Source organism: Carlito syrichta, unplaced genomic scaffold (assembly GCF_000164805.1).
Source record: "Carlito syrichta isolate Samal-C Ts95f unplaced genomic scaffold, Tarsius_syrichta-2.0.1 Scaffold82265, whole genome shotgun sequence".
NCBI lineage: Eukaryota > Metazoa > Chordata > Mammalia > Primates > Tarsiidae > Carlito > Carlito syrichta.
The window spans coordinates 164944-185444 of NW_007026361.1; the positions used below are offsets into that span (position 1 = coordinate 164944).

At 35.6% G+C, this 20501-nt stretch overlaps 1 protein-coding gene across 1 annotated transcript in view; it reads left to right on the forward strand.

The window, feature by feature from the left end:
* Window positions 1-20501, forward strand: part of LOC103257990 (disks large homolog 1-like) — a gene marked incomplete at its 3' end in the record, with an annotated part of 175682 nt that overhangs the window by 7366 nt on the left and 147815 nt on the right. The window contains exon 4 of the mRNA XM_021711196.1: window positions 13570-13736. Within this exon, the coding sequence (XP_021566871.1) occupies window positions 13570-13736 (167 nt within the window). The remainder of the gene's footprint in view (window positions 1-13569; window positions 13737-20501) is intronic.

Here is a 20501-nt window from a genome sequence, read left to right on the forward strand (position 1 = left end):
GATGAGGTCTCGCCTGCCCAGGCGGGTCTCGAACCCGCGGGCTCAGGCAGTCCACCCACCTCAGCCTCCCAAAGGCTTGGGATTACAGGCTGAGCCACCAGGCCTGGCTATAGAGTGGTGTTTTTAATGATGGAACTTACACATTTTGAAAAGTGATTTACTTAGTAGTCAAGTTTGAGAACTTCCAGCTTTAGTGATAAAATGTCAAAATTTCTTAGATTTCTTTTGCTTCATTTTGGTCACACTGATGTTACTTTTTAGTCTGTTACTAGCTTGTGTGTATAATCTTGCAGGCTAGATTTGAGTAAGGATAGTATAACGATATGGATCAGACTGTTGACTAAAACGTGAAATTGAAGGAGAATTTTATTAACTTTTCACTTGGTTTTGATTTCATTGGATGGAGTTATTTATTTGCTAATATATGCAGATTTTAAAAGTATGATTTTTAAAGTGTAATAGTTTTGCTTACTACTATGTACTCTGAATCAGTGTTTTGATTATGTTGAATTCTGTTTAGAACGTTGGAGTCACAGAACTGTAAAAGCATTTGTAAATATTTCTTTTAAACCATTTCATCTATGTAGGGTCAAATTTTTCCTCAGTATGAGATCCGGACTAGGATTGTATTTAGTTGTCATGTCTGTTTACTCTTCTTTCATCTGGGCACTTTTCCACAGCCTTTGTCTTTTATGACACTGACATTTTTGAAGAACATGATTTCTTTCCACTCTTATTTTTTTTATATGTTTCTCATTTTGGTTTTGTCTGATGCTTGCTTGTGATTAGATTCAGGTTATGTATTCCTGGCTTAAGATTCTACACATCCAGAGCTACATGATGTCATTTGCCCTTCATTAGTGATGTTAATTTTGATCACTCAAAAGTCTGCATTTTTTAGTCTATAGTCACTGGTTTTTCCCTTTGCATCTTGGGGTGACACATTAATATCATGTTTATATTCTGCTCTTTAGCAAAATGTCCATCTATACTTAGTATCCATTGATCATTCTTGCCTAAACCAGTTTCTACTATGATTCTTGAAAAATGATTCTTTTCTAACAGTAGCGCTCTTCTTCACATTGTCCAATTAACACTTGGCTTTTTTTTTTTTTTTTTTTTTTTTTTTGAGTTGGAATCTCTCTCTGTCACCTAGACTAGAGCGCAGTGGCTGCTCCCGGCCACCGCAGGCTTGACCTGCTGTGCTCCGGTGATCCTTCCGCCTCAGCCTTCCAAGTAGCTGGAACTGTAGGCGCGCGCTACCACACCCGAATAATTTTTGGTTTATTGTAGAGATGAGGTATCGCCAAGTTGCCCAGGCAGGTCTTGAATCCGCAGGCTCAGGCAATCCACTCACCTCGGCCTCCCAAAGTGCTGGGATTACAGGCTGAGCCACCGAACCTGGCCAACACTTGGCATTTTATTGTAATCAAGAGCCTTTCTTCTTCTTTGCCTGTGTGTCCATCATGAACTGCAAATTTCTGTTTCTTTCATTGTTTTTCATTTATTACCATTCTTAGTGATTTTTTTTTTTTTTTTGAGTTGGAGTCTCACTCTGTTGCCCAGGCTGGAATGCAGTGGCATGCTCCCAGCCACCGCAGCCTCGACCTGCTGGACTCCAGCGATCGTTCCACCTCAACCTTTCAAGTAACTGGAACTACAGGTGCACGCTACCATGCCTGGCTATTTTTTTATTTATTGTAGAGGTGAGGTCTCGCCAAGTTGCCTGGGTGGTTCTCGAACCCATGGGCTCAGGCAGTCCTCTCGCCTCAGCTTCCCAAAGTGCTGGGATTACAGGCTGAGCCACCAAGCCCGGTCCTTAATGATTTTTGTGTCAGATTGTCTCAGACTAAACCAGTGGGGTTCCTTCAAGCTTGCTCTTGTGTGCTTATGACATACCCTCATCATTTTTCTTTTTCTTTTTTTTCTTAGGGACAGGGTCTCTGTTGCTCATGTTGGAGTACAGTGGCTCACTCATAGCTCACTGCAGTCTCAAAGGCCTGGACTCAAGTGATCTCCCCACCTCATTCTACAGGCACACACCCACCATACCTGGCTAATTTTTTTAGCCTTTTTTTTGTAGAGATAGGATCTTGCTATGTTACCCAGGCTGGATTTGAACTCCTGATCTCAGTGATCCTCCTGCTGGCCTCTCAAAGCACTGGGTTTACAGGCATGAGCTAGCCCTACTATTGTTTTTGTGAGCACTCTCTTATTTTTGGCTTAAGATGTTCTAGGTTCATCTCGTGCTTATCTTGCCCCAGCCCTGGAATCAGCCATTTCTCTGAGAAGCTCCGGTTCCTTTTAATATACACCTTGTTGTAAGGAATGTGCTTGTGAATACCATATGACTGTTAGTCAAATTGTATCTAAAGTGTTGAAATAATTTATTTTTGCCCACTGGCTTGACATCTTTCCTCTTCCTAGTTTGTGAAACAAATGATAATGCATACCTTTTAATTTTGCAGGATATTCTTTTCTCTTTGGGGATCCAAATGGCTAGCTAAGTGAATATTGGTTCAGATAAAAGCAGAGTATCTGTGCCTGAGTAGATTTGGCTATAATATATCTTAGTGTTATAGAAATATTGTACTTGGTTTTAGTCAGTGAACTAATACAACTTTTTCCCTCTGAAATGGTAAGGTTATATTTTCGTGTTCTTTAGCTTTCTAGTTGCCTTCCCAGTAACCCTCCAAATGGAGTTTATTATAAAAAGAATGGATGTTCCATATAAAACATTTAAGATCAGATTACTATATACCGGGGGTATCAAAAAAAAGTATACACATTTTAAGAGATGTTATCTATGTATTTTTGAAGTTGAATTGAAATACAATAGCAATGTGTAGTATGACTTTTGTTCATATGCCAGCCAGCATCACCATATAATAGGCAGTTATATATTGAGTATTACAATTTTTATATAGTTTTTTCCTTTCTTAAAATGTGACAAATTTGGCACCCTTTATATAAGATATAATAAACAAGAAAATTCTCACACCAGAGATAAACTCCTACTTCAGCCATGGATTGAATATTCTTCTGGAATGTTATTCTGTGTGTGTACACACACTTTCATTTTGCAAAACAAATTTCCTACTCAAACAATTTTTTCCTATATAAGAATTTATATTTAAAATCAGCATATAAGGTGAAAAATCATATCTGGTTAAAATTATCCATGAAAAACCTTTAGGAATTTAACACTGTCTTTCTTTAACTACAGCACAGTGTTTTTTCTTCTAGTGGAAAGAAATAATGGTTTCTTCAGTTGAGCACCAGATGAAGTCATTGGTGTATGTTTAAGTGACCTCTTGTACTAAAAACAAAACATTAAAATTTAGGCAAAGATTTGTTATATCCTTAGGACCATCTCCTAGAAATGAATTGTATGGTCAAAAGTAGGGTAGGGAAGTGGCGTGTGAATTCTAAGGCTTTTGATGTAATTTGTTAAATACCCTTAGAAATATTTTATCAGTTTATTTTTTAGGTAGTATATGGAAGAATGACTTTGTTCCACTCAGCACAGTGAGATATAGCAAGATGCTCACATGAGGCACAAATACTAAGACTACTTGTAAAGAGTAATCTTCTTCTTTCTAATTTATTTTTTTTTAGTCAGAGTCTCACTCTATCACTTAGGCTGGAGTGCATTCACATAGTCGTGGCTACTGCATCCTCAACCTTCTAGAAGCTCAGGCGATCCTTCTGCTTCAGCCCTCCAAGTAGCAGGAGCCACAGGTGTGCACCGTCTAATTTTTTGATTTATTGTGGAGACGAAGTCTCTAAATTGCCCAGACTGATCTCAAATCCCTGGGCTCAGGCAGTTCCCTTTCCTCTGCCTCCCAGAATGCTGGGATTATAGGCATGATCCACTGCGACTGACCTTTTATTTTTTATTCATTACTTTCATTTATAGGGTTGACTGACAGGTGGAATTGCCTTTTTGGGGGGCAGGTACTGCAGTTAAATATGTGTAAATGTAAATGAAATTGTCTGATTTCTCTGTACTGTACATACTAATTGTTTTTATCCCCCAAATTTAGTAATAATTTTTTAATATTCAATAGATATATACCATTTTAAATGACTATTTACATTGTATAGATTTCTGTAGTTCTGTTAATGGTTTCTTAGAATCATTTACATTTGTTATTTTTGTGCATTATAAATATTGCATTTTTTGTGCAGTTTTGTTCCACATGCCTTGTTATATCCTTAGGACAATCTCCTAGAAATGAATTGTTTGGTCAAAAGTGTGGGGAGGGAGGTGGCATGTGCATTTTAAGGCTTTTGATGTAATTTGTTAGATACTGTTAGAAATATTTTATCAGTTTATTTTTTAGGTAGTATATGGAAGAATGACTAGTTCACTATACTTTAAACAGTACACAGTATGATCCATCTTTTTAATATTTTTTGCTCTATGTAGAATGTACTTCTAGTCATTTTGATGTTTTATTGTGCATTTCTTTGATTAAAGAAATAACCAAAGATGTAAGAAAGTCTTTGATAATTTTAATTTCTCTTGTGAATTATCTGTTCATGTCATATGTCCCTCTTCCTTTTTTCCTTTTTCTTAGAAATGTAAAATCTATATTAGGCATAGTAATCTGTCTGCCATGTAGGTTGCAAATAACTTTTCTTGTTTGTCATTTGTTTTTAAAATCGGATTAAAAGAGAAACCAAACATATATGGTTAGATTTATTAATATTTTTCTTTGTGCTTTCTGTCCTTGGTATCATGTGTGCAGTGGCTATCCCCAATACTATAATCTCCAAGATTATTATAATCTGCCCCCAAGGTTATAAATACTTCCACCTGTATTCAGATTCTTTCAATGCTTTTTTAAAATTTAACATTTTGACCTTTCATTCACTTGGAAATTATCTTGATATGAAGTATGAGACTGCCTAATTTTTAATGTAAATTTGTTATTTATGATGATCCCTTATAGAGTTTTAGAAGTTAATAGACGTTTCTAGCACTTTCAGGTTTACAGAAAAATTGAATGGAAAGTATTGTTTCCATATCTTCATTCCCGGTTCCCCTATTAACATTTTGCATTATTGTGGTAAATTTGTTACAATTGATAAGCCAATATTAATACATTGTTATTAACTGAAGTTCATGGTTTTCATTAGGATTCACTCCTTGTGTTGTACCTTGACAAATCTGAAATGCACATTTGTTGTTTTGACACCATTGCAGTATCATACAGAATAGTTTCATTTCCCTAAAATTCCTGTGCGCTATTCTCCTTCCCCCTCCTCTACAAACTCCTAGAAACCACTGATCTTTGTACTCTCCTCATAGTTTTGCGTTTTTCCATACTGTCCTACACATATAATTGAAATCGTAAGTATGTAGCCTTTTCAGATTGTCTTTTTTCAGTTAGCAATGTGCCTTTAGGGTTCCTCCATGTCTTTTCATGGCTGGTAGCTCATATCTTTTTATTGCTGAGTAATATTCTATTGTATGGATATACTACAGATTATCTGCTCACCTATTAAAGAACATTTTGATTGCTTTATGATTAAAACTGCTGTAAAGCTTGTGGGCAGGTTGTTGTCTTGACACAAGTTTTCAACTTATTTGGGGAAATATCAAGGAGTACAGTTATGAGTCATGTGGTATGAGAATGCTTAGTTTTTAAGAAACTATCAAAACTGTCTTCCAGATTAGTTGTACCATTTTGAATGCCTGTCAGCAATGTGTTGCTCCTGTACTTGTCAACATTTCGTGTTGTTGCTACTTTGGATTTTACTTATTTTAATATGTGCATAGTGGTATCTTGTTTGAATTTGGAATTCCCTAATGACATTTGATGTTTAGCATCTTTTTATATGTTCATTTGCCATCTCTTCTTTGGGGAGGTATCTATCTTTTGCCCATTTTTTTCTTTTTGGATTATTTGTTTTCTTATTGTTGAGTGTTAAAGAGTTTTTTGTATACTTTGAATATTAGTCCTTTATCAGATAAGTATTTTGCAAATTTTTTTCTCCTGTCTGTGACTTGTCTTTTCATTCTTTTACTTTTTTCCCTGTTAAATAAAATAGCATTTCCTCATAGATAAGAAATGTTACCTATGTTATGTTAAATTATTAAATAATCTCAGATCTGTATTCAGGCTTACTACTCTGATTCTCAGGATTGCCTTATTTCTTTAGTTTGTGAAATGTTTTGTGGTTTGTGAGTTTCTCTGTTTAGGATGATGTAAGTTGTCACCAAAAGCTAGAAAATTTCTTTGCCTATTTGAAAATTTCCTTCCTCCCATTCCTTACCCCTTTTTGAGGATATTTCTGGAATTCTGTATTTCCTCTTAACTCCCATTGTTTGCAAACATTGAATTCTATCAAGAAAATAATAAAGGTAATGAAAACTTTACTTAAAATAAAAATATTACTTAAATTTAGAGACTTCTAAGATACATGATTTTAAAGATTTCCAAAGATATTAAAAAATAGATATGAATGATTATTGTCTGTTCCATTGGCCTAACTGCTTATTTTTAATTTTTGAAAGTTTCTTAATTTACATGTTGGAGCTTTTTGTGGCCTTGTTATTTAGGTTTTTGCTCAGGGGACTCAGTTTAGCTCATAATAGGGAAAGCACTTGCAGATTATAAATGGAAAATGAAGACTAGACTATGATAATACTGATACAATAGATTCCAACTAAAATGTAGTCAACTAAAGTGTAGTTTTCTCCCTAATATAATTTGAGTATTCTTGCATGTTTTTGTTTTCTTGCTTGCTATAGTATATCATTTATTTTCCAAGGAAATATATTTTTTTCAGAGTAGTAAACTAACAAAATATAAAAATAAAAATGTAATCTGTCATTTTATTTATATATCTAGTATTTATCTGGGTGAACTATCTAGATCTTCAGAGTAATGTGGAATTATTCTTTAATTTTTTAAATTTTTTATTTTAAAGATGGATACAGTTCAGGGTTAGATATACAAATGTTCATTATGCAGGTGCCCTTGTTGTCAAGGTGTGCCCCGCCTTCCCCAGGCAGTTTCCCACTACTGTCAATCTTACCCTCCCTCTCCCCTGGCAATTTCCTACTATTGTCAATCCCTTTCTTATAGCATTATGATAATTGTTCAAGGTCTGCTTATGAGTGAGAACATGTGGTACTCAGTTCTCTGTTTCTGTGATAGATTACTCAATATTATGGACTCCAAGTTCATCCAAGTTGCTGCAAAGTTCATAATTTTGTCCTTTATGACTGCATAATATGGAATTTTTCTTATCTTTTAATTGGTAGGTAGTCCTTTGACTATCCCATATGCTCCCATTTTCTTTACATTTTCACAGTAAAGACTTAAGTTTAGAGTTGAACGCAGGCAAAATGTTTGCATAGGTTTATTGACAGTCATTTTATACTTGATAGTAAATTTGGTAATTTCTGATAAAATAGTATTGAGAAATGTGACTTTTGAAGCATTCGTTGTTATAGCTGTATTTTGTTTTATTATTTACAATATCTCTATAAATAGACTTTATTATTGACATTGGTTGTTGAAACATTTGTGAAATGACTTATATAGCCTTATATAAACCAAAATTGAGGAGGAAGCTTTAATAGTCTGTCAAATAGGTGGTTAGTTTAATTTTTTAGATTTTTGCATACGTCTAGTAAGAGAAATTTAAAGTAAAGGTATGCTTGGGCTTCTGTAGCGCTTTAAATTATAGTCATCAAATTTTTTTAAAACCTACATTTTTAGGTTTATAAATTGGAAAACCATAGGTGTTTTATAATTTTTCCCTCAATTTTCTTCATCTCTCAAAGATATTATTGTTTTATCATATCTCACCCTTTTTTTAATTTTTTTTTTGAGTTGGAGTCTCACTCTGTCGCCCAGGCTGGAGTGCAGTGGCACACTCTTGGCCACCCTAGCGTCGATGTGCTGGGCTCAGGTGATACTTTTGCCTCAACCTTCCAAGTAACTGGAATTACAGGTGTGTGCTACCATGCCTAACTAATTTTTTTATTTATTGTAGAGACATCTTGCCAAGCTGCCTGGGCTGGTCTCGAACCCTCAGGCCCAGGCAATCCATTTGCCTTGGCCTCCCAAAGTGCTGGGATTACAAATATCTTACCTTTTAACTATTTTATTCTTCTTCCAAAACTTACTCACTCCACTGGTAATTATTGTTGAATACTTTTAAGTGTTCAGAGTAAACTCATTAATTCCTTATTTTCATGAAGTTGTTCTTTGACCATAACACCTTAACTTTGACTTTTCAGATCTTGGCAAGTTGAAAAGATTTTCAGGAATTAAGAGAGATTGGTACAATACTTGTATAAGGTATAGGGCTAGGTACCTTATAGAACTTAATGTTAAACTCCCCAGTTTAGAAAGATCTATAGTCAAAGTAGAAAGGATTATTTTGAATCCTATAATTCATTTTGTAGGCATACTTGTCACAATGGTAATCTAACCTTTTTTGAGCTATGTCTTTGTAGTTATAATCAGTGGTATAATTCTCTTCTGACAAATAAAATGTAATTAATTATAAAGTTCAAGAACTGCTGATAACATGGGAAATATAAAATATGCGTACTTTGGATTGACAAGGAAAGCTTAGTCTGTATATTTATTTTTCCCAGAGAGTACTCCTTTTGATTAGATTCTCCTTGGAAAAATGTTAGCTGACATAACTGAAGAAACTGTTGTAATAGGAACATACTTGTAGTTTCTGAAGAAATGTTGTGTTGTTTATCATTGTAGTCTTGGAGCACCCTAAATATGAAAAAAAAAATGTGGTAGACAAATTAAAATGAAAAACTATGGAATGTTTAGAATGTCAAGATGAAATGTGGGTCAAAATTAAAAATGATGTATATAGTATATATTTTTTAAGGAATGGGATAATAGTTGTGACATACTGTCATATCAAAGACTTCACCACAACTGCACATGTATTTCTAGAAATATTTTAGGACTTTTGCATGTGGTTTTTGTTATCCAAGTATGATAATTAGTCTCTTTTTAAGTTGGAAATTATCTAGTGCTGTTAGTTTACCTGACCACAGTAAGAAACAAAAAATCTCTAAAAAGATATTACAAATCCATATATTAAAAACCATGTACTTTACTCATTTATGATCTCCCAGAGTCACTCACTCAGCTTATTTATTTTATTGTGATACAGTTTACCATTTTAACTATTTTTATGTGTACAGTTAAGTGGCATTCAGTACATTCATATTATTGTACAGTCATCACCACTGTCTATCTCCAGAACTTTTTCATCATCTCAAACTGAAATTCTGCCCTCTAAGCAATAATTCCTCATTTCCTCCTTCCCCTGGCTTCTGCTGAGTGCTGTTCAACTTTCTGTCTCTTATTAGTTTGTCTATTGTAAGTACTTCTTATAAGTGGAATTATATAATGTTTGTCCCTTTGTGTGTGGCTTCTTTCACTTAGCATAATGTCTTCAAAGTTTAGTCATCTGTGTTGTACAATGTGTCAGAATGTCATTCTTTTTTTAAGGTTAAATAATGTCCCATTGTATATATATGTGGGGGACCTCAAAAAACCCTGGAATTTATTTATTAAAAAATTGTGTCCTGGGTGAGGTGGCTCAAGTCTATAATCCCAGCACTTTGGGGGACTGAGGCGAGTGGATTGCCTGAGCCTGCAGGTTTGAAATCAGCCCGGGCAACTTGGCGAGACGTTAAAAAGAAAAAAAAATTGTATATTTACTCTTTTTTTTTTTTTGCGTCGAAGTCTCACTCTGTCGCCCAGGCTGGATAACAGTGGCACACTCATGGCCACCCCAGCGTCGACCTGCTGGGCTCCGGCGATCCTTCTGCCTTGGCCTTCCAAGTAGCCGGAACTACAGGCGTGCGCTACCACACCTGACTTATTTTTCGTTTATTGTAGAGACAAGGTCTCGCTAAATTGCCTGGTCTGGTCTTGAACCTGTGGACTCAGGCAATCCACTCACCTCGGCCCCCAAAGTGCTGGGATTACAGGCTGAGCCTTTGAGCCTGGCCGTGTTTCTTCCATGTTTAAACTTCAATCACCTTCAAAGTACTCTCCATTTGATGCAGTACACCTATTGAGATGCTTTTGTCACTGCTCAAAACAGTTTTTGAACTTGCCAGTTTGGATGCCTTTTAGTGCTTCCGCTGTTTTTTGTTTCACCTCTTCCACATTGGCAAAACTTTTCTCTTTGAGGACATGTTTTCATCCGGGAAAACAAAAAAACTAGTAGCTCAGGATGAGATCTGGTGAATAGGGAGGAAGGGGCACAGAGGTCATGCCGTTTTTTTTGGTTCAGAACTGCTGAACACCCAGCATGGTGTGGGCAAGTGCACTTGTAAGTCACCTGTTATGAAATGGGCAAATGTGTTGAAAGACTCCAAAAAAAAAAAACCTTAAGCCGAACATAGCCTCTTGCAACAACACTAGCTGACACACTAATGCTGATGGGTTTCTAGAGCACTTGTGATGGGTTTCTAGAGCAGGGGAAGCCTGTATTGCAAAGGAGGGCAGAAAGGACTGTTTGATAGATAAATATAGGACCTAGAGTCAAGGCATTTCAATTGACAGAAGCAAGGTATGAGTGAACATTGGAAAAATTCACATTTGGAATACTTCATTTCTTGGCAATATGAGTTATGTAAAATATTCCTATTTGAATGATCTTAGTCTAGATTGCCCTGTCCAGTAGCCGCTAGCCACATGTAGCTATTTAAATTAATTAAACCTGGACAACATGGTGAGCCTTCGTCTCTACAATAGCTAAATTAGCCAGGTGTTTTGGCATGTGCCTGTGGTTCCAGCTACTTGGAAGGCTGAGGCAGAAGGTCAAGGCTGCAGTGGCCATTGGCGTGCCACTGTACTCCAGCCTGGGCAACAGAGTGGGACTCCAACTCAGTCCATCAATCAATACATACATACATACATACACTCATACTAAATAAAATTGTAGATTTGGTTCCTTAATTGCATTAGTCATGTGTCAGGTGCTTAATAGCCGTATGTAGCTAATGGTACCATGTTGAGCTGTGCTGCTAAGGAACATTTTTGTCATTGCAAAGTTTTTTTGGACAGCACTGGTTTCGATTTTTATTAGAGATGTTACTGTAGGATAATATGGCAGTTTTTCTTTTAGTTAATTATAAAATGAAATCATAGAAATTTAGGGTTTGAAACTTAGAATAATTTAAACTATAAACATTTTTTTTTTTTTTTTTTTTGAGTTGGAGTCTCACTCTGTCACCCAGACTGGAGTGCAGTGGCCGCTCCCAGCCACCACAGCCTCGACCTGCTGGGTTCCGGCGATCCTTCTGCCTCAGCCTTCCGAGTAGCCGGAATTACAGGCACGTGCTACCATGCCCGGCTGGTTTTTTTTTTATTTATTGTAGAGATGAGGTCTCGCTGCCCAGGCGGGTCTCGAACCCACGGACTCAGGCAATCCACTCACCTCAGCCTCCCAAAGGCACGGGATTACAGGCTGAACCACCGAGCCCGGCTTTATAAACATTTTTTATAGTGATATGGGCTACTTGAGATGTTGATGACTAACCAGTTATTCAACACTCATTTAGTGCTCTTGGGCATAACACTAGAATAGGAATTGTCTGTGTGTGTGTGTGTGTGTGTGTGTGTGTGTGTGTGGGTATAGATTCCTCTCTATGTTTATTTGTATATAGATATACAAATAGATATAGATTCCTCTCTATGTTTATTTGTATATAGATATATACTTCTACATATATAAAAATATATGTCCTGCTACATAAATATACACAAACCCACACATATATTTCTACTAAACATTATATTTACTGTTTTCTGAATGGTGGTTCATATTCAAATTCTCCTAATTGTTCTCACAATGTCTTTTATAGCTCTGCTCCCTCTTCCCCTGCCTCACCCTATCAAAGCTCAGACATTATAATTGGTTACTATGTGTTTTTCACTTCTTTTATACAGAACAGTTCTTTCTTTCAAATAATTTATTTTCCTTTTTTATGACATTGACTTTCTAAAGAGACTAGGCCAGTTGTCTTGTAGAATGTCCCCTTCTGGATTTGTTTCGTGATTTACTTTGATGCCATTTAATTTGTTCTTCTAGGCTCTGTATTTTCTGTGAACTAGAAGTTGGTTCTAAAGACTTGATTTAGGTTAGGGTTAAACAATAAATAATATTTGGTAAGAACACTTTGTAGGTGATGCCTGATTTGGGGGTCTTGCTTTTTTTCATGATGTTTATATGAACAGTTTTATATAGCGATTCATGGTTTTTAAAGTGAGTTCACAAACAATTTTTTCTAAGTAATGTTCTTAACACCCTGTGAGGTAGGATATTAATGTTTTTAACACCCACAGATACTGTCCTTACTGTACAAATGTTTGATTGATTGTTTGAGTCAGAGGCCCACTCTGTTGCCCAGGCTGCAGTGCAGTGGCACGATCACAACTTACTGCAACTTCGACTTCCTGAACTCATATGATCCTTCCTTCTCAGCCTCCTGAATAGCTGGGACTACAGGTGCACACCACCACTACCAGCTAATTTTTTGTAGAGTCAAGGTCTTGTTGTGTTCCCCAGGCTGGTCTTGAACTCCCAGGCAATCCTCCTGCCTCAGCCTCCCATAGTGCTGGGATTACCAGCATGAGCCCCACTGTGTCTGGAACAAATGTTAGTTCTTATTAGCTCTTTACTAAAAAGTTCTGCAGTTTCACTGGTTATTGTAACTGAAAAGAGTGTTACTTTGTCTCTACTGTCTTGTGAGATTTGTTTTTAGAAAGAGATAGTAATGCTTATACTTTCAGGAAACAAGTGTACATTACTCTGTCTAAACATTGTTTACAATTATTATGAATGATTCTATATAGGATAATGACCATCCTGACTGTTAAATGATAATTCTTCTCTTTGAAAAAATCAGTTCAGAATCAATAGGTGAATAAGAAGCTAAATGTGATTAAACTAACCATGTATTACAACTACTCAGAGCTTCTGAGCAGTGTGAACAACCAGTGTTAGCAAAGTCAGTTCTTTTTTTTTTTTTTTTTTTTTTAATGATTACAACTACTTGAGGGGTTTACATTCCCAGCCTGGATAGTGGTGGCAAAAATATATAAAATATCAGTGGTGACTTATATCTGCAGAATTCACGATAATGATATAAGCTACCATCTATTAGGTACTACCCATTATATGCTATAGTGTGTGCTAGGAACTTCATAATATATGTTATACTCAATCCTTACAACAATTCACAGTGATAAGAGGCAAGTTACTAGAGGGTAATTTGCCCATACATGTAGATAATTGGTAGTGGAATGGAATTTGAACCTAGCACTTACTTTGAAGTATAAAAAACCTATGAATTTTACACTGTGCCCTGCAGGTTCTGATATGATTGTGACATAATGAAATGAGAAAATATTCACTGTCTAAGTACATTGTAAGATTGAACTTATTTTACTAGTCTAGTGTAGAAATTTTTGTTGTTATATATAGCATTGCACAGTTTAATTAGAAAATACAAATACTTTAAAATTTTCCTTTTCCTTTTCTTACCTCTAGATATTCAAGAATTTTATGAAGTGACCTTACTGGATCATCCAAAATGTATAGATCGTTCAAAGCAGTCTGAACCAGTTCAGCCTGTGAATACTTGGGAAATTTCCAGCCTTCCAAGCACTACTGTAACTTCAGAGACACTGCCAAGCAGCCTTAGCCCTAGTGTAGAGGTAAGATACATTTTTTCTGAAACTGTTTTTTAGTAATTAATTTATTTGGGCTACTAAGTTTTTTTATTTTATTAAAATGGTATTCTATTAAAAAGGATATTTTGTGGAAATATACTGTATAATGGAACAAAGAGAACAGTTAAAAATATTTTTGAAAAGAAAAGCTCATTCTCTGTTGCTACTGATTTAAAAATGTGAGTGGCTTGAGGTCTGAAATATTATTAAAAAATACTTTGCATGATAGATCTCAGTGAGACTATCTGCATAATAATTAAAATGGCAGTTGTACTTTGTAAAGTTGATTTAGCTCTGATATTTTTTCTAGAAATAGAATATAGTTGTGTTTGGACTGTCTACCCATTTATAAAATCATAATGATTCTCTGTTTATTGGCTTGAAGGATTGCATTAAAACTCACTAGACTGATCAGTAAAACTTCAGGTCAGCATTGGTTTCTACATTTTTTTTTTTTTGAGTTAGAATCTCACTCTGTTGCCCAGACTGGAGTGCAGTGGCCGCTCCCGGCCACCACAGCCTCGACCTGCTGGGCTCCGGTGATCCTTCCGCCTCAGCCTTCCGAGTAACCGGAATTACAGGTGCGCGCTACCACGCCCGGCTAATTTTTTGACTTACTGTAGAGATGAGGTCTCACCTGCCCAGGCGGGTCTCGAACCCATGGGCTCAGGCAATCCACTCACCTCAGCCTCCCAAAGGCTCTACATTTTTTTTATAATTAAAACTATTTGTGTGTTCATAACTATCTTAGTAGTAATCTTTTTGTTGTTGTACTTTACTGTTGCCAATAGAGTTGAATATGGTATAGCAGAAATGTGAAGCATTTTGTTATGAGGATTCTACCTGAGAACATAGTCATTTGAAAATGGTTGTCTGCCTTAATTTGAAACTAGTCCCCTGTAGTTAGTATTAGACAGTGCAGTGCCTGGAAAATTGAATCAGTTGTGTTTGGTGAGTTAATAAGTCAGGGAAAAGTGGTGGTGGGCAGCAACCAGACAGCACTTTGATAATGAAGTAGACAGTTTCTCAGTTTTCTCTTTTTATTTTTTGAGTTGAGGTCACTGACACCCAGGCACAATCACAGCTTACCACAACTTTAAACTCCTGGGCTCAGTTTCTACCTCAGCCTCCTGAGCAGCTGGGATTACTTGTGTGTGCCACCATGCCTGGCTAATTATTTAATTTTTTTTTGTGTGTGGAGATGAGGTCTTGCTATGTTGCCTAGGCTGGTCTCAAGCAATTCTCCCTTCTTGAGTTTTCTTTTTTTATATCACATAACATAGATCTATAGAATTTTAGAACAGGAAGAATCAGAGCACATTTGATCCCTCTCCTTCCTTTTAACAATGAGGAAACTACAATCCAGAGGAAAATTACTTGACCCAGCTTATTTAGCTACTTTGGACAGTTCTGCCTTTGGATTTCAGACCTCTTAACACTCTATTCACAATTGTCTTTATTAATGTTGCTATGACTTTGTGTGTTTATCTTTAATTAGCGATTACTGTTTATTGTGTGTGTATCCTTATTTTCTTTACTCTTTTATTTCTTTCATCACTTTCTCAGATAAGTTTCATTTCCATCTTCTTTATTTGATGATCGCTTTTATGATAGTTCATTTCTGTGATCTGTTTCAAATAGACTTTTTAAATGTCTATAATCAGTTATTTCTATGGTTTGAATGTTCCCCTCTAAAATTCAGTTGTTGCTAATGTGATGATATTGAGAAATGGGGTCTTTAAGAGATGATTAGACCATGAGGGTCCTCCTTCCTTAATGGAATTAAGATGCTTATAAAAAAGAAAAATCTTGAGGAAAAATTTAGCATCTTTAGCTTGCCTTTTTGCCTTCTGCCATGTTGAAGACATAGCGAGGAGGCCCTCATCAGAATAAATGCCTAACCTCTAGAACTGTGAGAAATGAATTTTTATTCTTTATAAATTACCAAGTCTCAAGTATTCAGTTACAGCAGCACAAAATGGACAAGATATTTGTACGGTTTTTTTTTTTTCTTCCTTTGGTCCTGGATAATTCCAAGTTCTATAGTTTCTATATCACACTTATTATTCTAGTGCTAGATTAGGAAACTTGCTTCTGTATAAAATTTGTTAAACTTTAAAATAATTTGCTTTCTTAATTACTTACTCTTTTTCTATTGTCTGGTTTATACTACTCGCCTCTGATGATAAGGCATAGCGTTCTTATAGTTGATTTATCTATTTTTTAATAGGAGTTGTTTAGATAACAGCTGGCTCAATGTGATCAGTAAGAGTAAATATTTAGCATTGTTGGTAGAAATGTAAATTAGTACAGCCACAATGGAAAACAGCGTAGAGTTCTCAAAAAAACAAAAATAGAATTACCATCCAATCCAGTAATCCCACTATTGAATATCTGTCCAAAGGAAAGGAAATCAGTATATCACAGGGATGCCTCCACCCCCATGTTTATTACATCACTGTTCATAATAGCCAAGATATAGAATAAACCTAAATGTCCATTAGTAACTGAATGGATAAAGAAAGTGTGATATACGTACAAAATGGAATACTATTCAGCCATAAAAAAGTGAAACCCTATCATTTGCAGCAAAGCAGACAGACCTGGAGGTCATTATGTGCAATTAAGTAAGCAAGGGACAGAAAGACAAATATCACATATTCTTACCCATATGGGACCTGAAAATGTTGATCTCATGGAGGTAGAGAGTAAAATGATATGAGAATGAGAGACTGGGAAAGGGGGAAGAAGGAGAGGATGGAGAGAGATTGATTAATGGGTGCAAGAATACATTTAGATAGAATAAGTTCTAGCACAGCAGAATGACTGTAATGAACAATTTATTGTATATTTCAAAACAGCTAGAGAGAAGATTCGAAGTGTTCTCAGTACAAAGAAATGATAAGTGTTTGAGGTGATGGATAGTCTAAATACCCTGATTTTATCATTATACATTTATGCATGTATCAAAATATCATATGTATCCTACAAACATGTACAATTATTATGTATAAAAACATTTTTTAGAAAGTACATATTCATTGAGGTAGAATAAGGGGAGTTTTGCAAGCTTAAAGTTTATTTCTATATAGATTTCAATCAGAAAGATCAACAATGTGTTAAATTCCATAAAAAATGGGAACACTTCAAGTTTTATAAAATTACGAGGTACTTATACCTAGAATGCTATGTGCAGCCTCAGTTGCTGCACCTCCTCAAAGATGTATTATGAATGTGGTAAAGGCATCTCGAGAATAGGAGAATAGAACCTAACAGACTGCAAGTGTCAGATCTTATTAATTTGGAAAATGGATAAGAAGAGAATATAATTGCAGAATGTTGCTTAGGCCTTGACACATGGAAAAGGCTCTAGTAATGTTTGAAATCTGTACCAATTTATAGATAGACTTTAATGAGAATATTGGGATGTGCTGATCAAGTCCCAGGTTTTTTAAAAGAGGCAAAAACCTTGGTGTCAAACAAGTGAGCTAAAAGGTCAGTTACTAGGAATTACTGTTTTATAGAGATGACAGAATACCCAAACAAATGTTAGTCTGAAAATGTAAGTAGTTATGAAATACACTGATGAATGACATTAAAATGACTTAAACCTAGGATGTTTGGAGATTTAATTTATGTATTTTTAGGGTGCTGTAAGAGAACGCAAGTTTATTTCCCTTTACCTATGCATTTATGCTTTATTTGAAAAACTTGGATAAGTGATTATTGACTTGATCTATTTTATTTGCTTCTTTAGACTTTTGGGGGCAAATACATGCTTAGTTGCGTTTAGTAGTATTATTTCTATATTGATACATAATTGTACATGTTTATAAGGTACATCTGTTATTTTGATACATGTATACAATATGTAATAATCAAATCAGGGTAGTTTATCATTTCTTTGTGTTGAGGATATTCCAGATTTTCTCTTCTAGCTATTTTGAAATATACAACAAATTAATTGATGACTGTAGTCACCCTCCTGTGCTACTGAACACTAAAGTTTATTCCCTCCATCTAATTGTATTTTTGCGTCCATTCCCCATAACCTTATCAGTCTTTGGTAACCACCATTCTACTCTCCACTTCCGTGAGAGCAGCTTTTTTAGCTCCCACATATAAGAACATGTGATATTTGTCTTTCTGTGCCTGGCTTATTTCACTTAACATAATATCCTCCAAGTCTCATCTATATTGCTGCAAATGACAGGATTTCATTCTTTTTTGTTTCTTACAGCTGCATAATATTTCATTGTGTATATATGCCACATTTTCTTTATCCATCCATTGATGGACACTAGGGTTGATTTCATATCTTGGCTATTGTGAATAGTGAGTGTTGTGATAAATATGCACATGTAGATGTCTCTTCAGTATACTGATTTCCTTTGCTGGATCATATGGCAGTACTATTTTAGTTTTTTGAGAAACTTCCATACTGTTTTCCATACTGGCTGTTCTAATTTATATTCCCACAACAGTGTACCAGAGAGTTCCCCTTTCTTCACATCCTAGCAACATGTTACTTTTTCTTTTTGATAATAGTCATTTTAATTGGGGTAAGATGATACCTTACTAAGGTTTTGATTTGCATTTCCCCGTGACTAGTAATGTTCATTCTTTTTTCATATACTTGTTGGCCATTTGTTTGTTTTTTTTTTGTTTTTTTTTTTTTTTGAGTTGGAGTCTCACTCTGTCGCCCAGACTGGAGTGCAGTGGCCGCTCCCGGCCACCGCAGCCTCGGCCTGCTGGGCTCTGGCGATCCTTCCACCTCAGCCTTCCGAGTAGCCGGAATTACAGGCATGCGCCACCACGCCCAGCTGATTTTTTTGATTTATTGTAGAGATGAGGTCTCGCTACCCAGGCGGGTCTCGAACCCGCGGGCTCAGGCAATTCACTCACCTCAGCCTCCCAAAGGCGCGGGATTACAGGCTGAGCCACCGAGCCCGGCTTGTTGGCCATTTGTATGTCTTCTTTTGAGAAATGTCTATTCAGGTCATTTGTCCATTTTTAACTGTATATTTTGCTTTCTTATTGCTGTTTGGATTTCATGTATATTTTGGTTATTCTTTGTTGGATAAAGTTTGCAAATATTTTCTTTCATTCTGTAGGTTGTCTCTTCACTTTGTTGATTATTTCCTTTGCTGTACAGAGCTTTTTAGCTTGATATCATCCCATTTGCCTATTTTTGCTTTTGTTGCTTGTGCTTTTGAAGTCTTGCTCAAAAAATCTTTATCCAGACCAACATTCTTAAGGTTTGCCCCAGTGTTTTCTTAAAGTAGTTTCGTAATTTCCGGTCTTACATTTAAGACTTCAAGTCATTTTGATTTGATTTTTGTGTAAAGTGAGATATAGGAGTCTAGTTTTATTCTTCTGCATAAGGATATCCAACCTTCCCAGTACCATTTATTGAGAGACTGTCCTTTCCCTGTTATATGTTTTTGGTATTTTTGTCGAATGTGAGTTGGCTATAAATGTATGAATTTATTTCTGGGTTCTCTGTTCTGTTTTAGTGGTCTATATGTGTGTGCTTTATGCCAGTACCATGTTGTTTGGTTACTATCACTTTGTAGTAGGTCTCTAACTTTATTTTTGCTCAGGATTGTTTTGGCTATTTGAGGGTTTTTTTGTGCTTCTGTATGAATTTTAGGATTGTTTTTTCTATTTCTGTGAAAAATGTCATTGGTATTTTGATAGGGATTGCACTGAATCTGTAGATCATTTTGTAGATCATTATTTTAGTTTTTTCAATATATAAACATGGGAAATTTTAATATTTTTTTATGTCTGCTTCGGTCTCTTTTGTCAGTGTTTTACAGTTTTCATTGGAGAGATCTTTTACTTTTTTGGTTAAATTTATTGCTAGGTACTTTTTTTGGGGGGGTAGCTATTGTAAATAGGATTGCTTTCTTGATTTCTTTCTCAGACCATTTGCTGTTGATGTGTAGAAATGCTGCTGATTTTTGTATGTCAATTTTTGCATACCATTTTTAGTAATACTCTGTTTTAGTTGTGCCTGCCTGTTACTTACAGGCCCCTCGTTTTAACCCTTAAGAGTTCATCTTAGGGGAGGGGAATTATCTGACTGAATGGGGTTAGGAAACCTATCACCTTTCCCTTTCTTTTTGTCCTTGTAATTTAATGCTTTAAATTAATTCATTTGCTAAAAGTAGAGTTTAGGAGGTAGTAGAGTTAAAAGTATATATTCAGTCTACCAAGTTTAATCTGAAGTACTGTAAACATTGATTAAAAATATATTTAAATACTGTATAATATTTGTACATAAAGATGTACAGATTATAAATGAATAACTAAGTTGATGAATTACTGCATTATGAATATGCCAGGTCAAGAAATAGAACATGGAATGACTGCTATCAGGTTCTGGAATTAGATAGTGATGGCAGTTGTACAGCTCTGTGAAAATATAAAAAAACACTGAGTTGTACACTTTAAAATTCGGTGAGTTTTATGGTGTGTCCGTCCATTATATCCCAGTTAAAAAAAAGAAACATACCAATAACCCAGAAGTCTTTCTTGTACCCTTCATATTTACTGCCTACTTCTTCAAAGGACCATCCTGATTTCTAACACTGTAGATTAGTAGTTTTGCCTCCTTTTTAGCTGTATGTAAACAAAATTATATAACACATACTGTCTTGTGTCCAGCCTCTTTTTTTCTTATGTGAGAGGGGACCCAAAAAACCCAGAATTTATTTATAAAAATTATGTATTCTGGCATGCTTA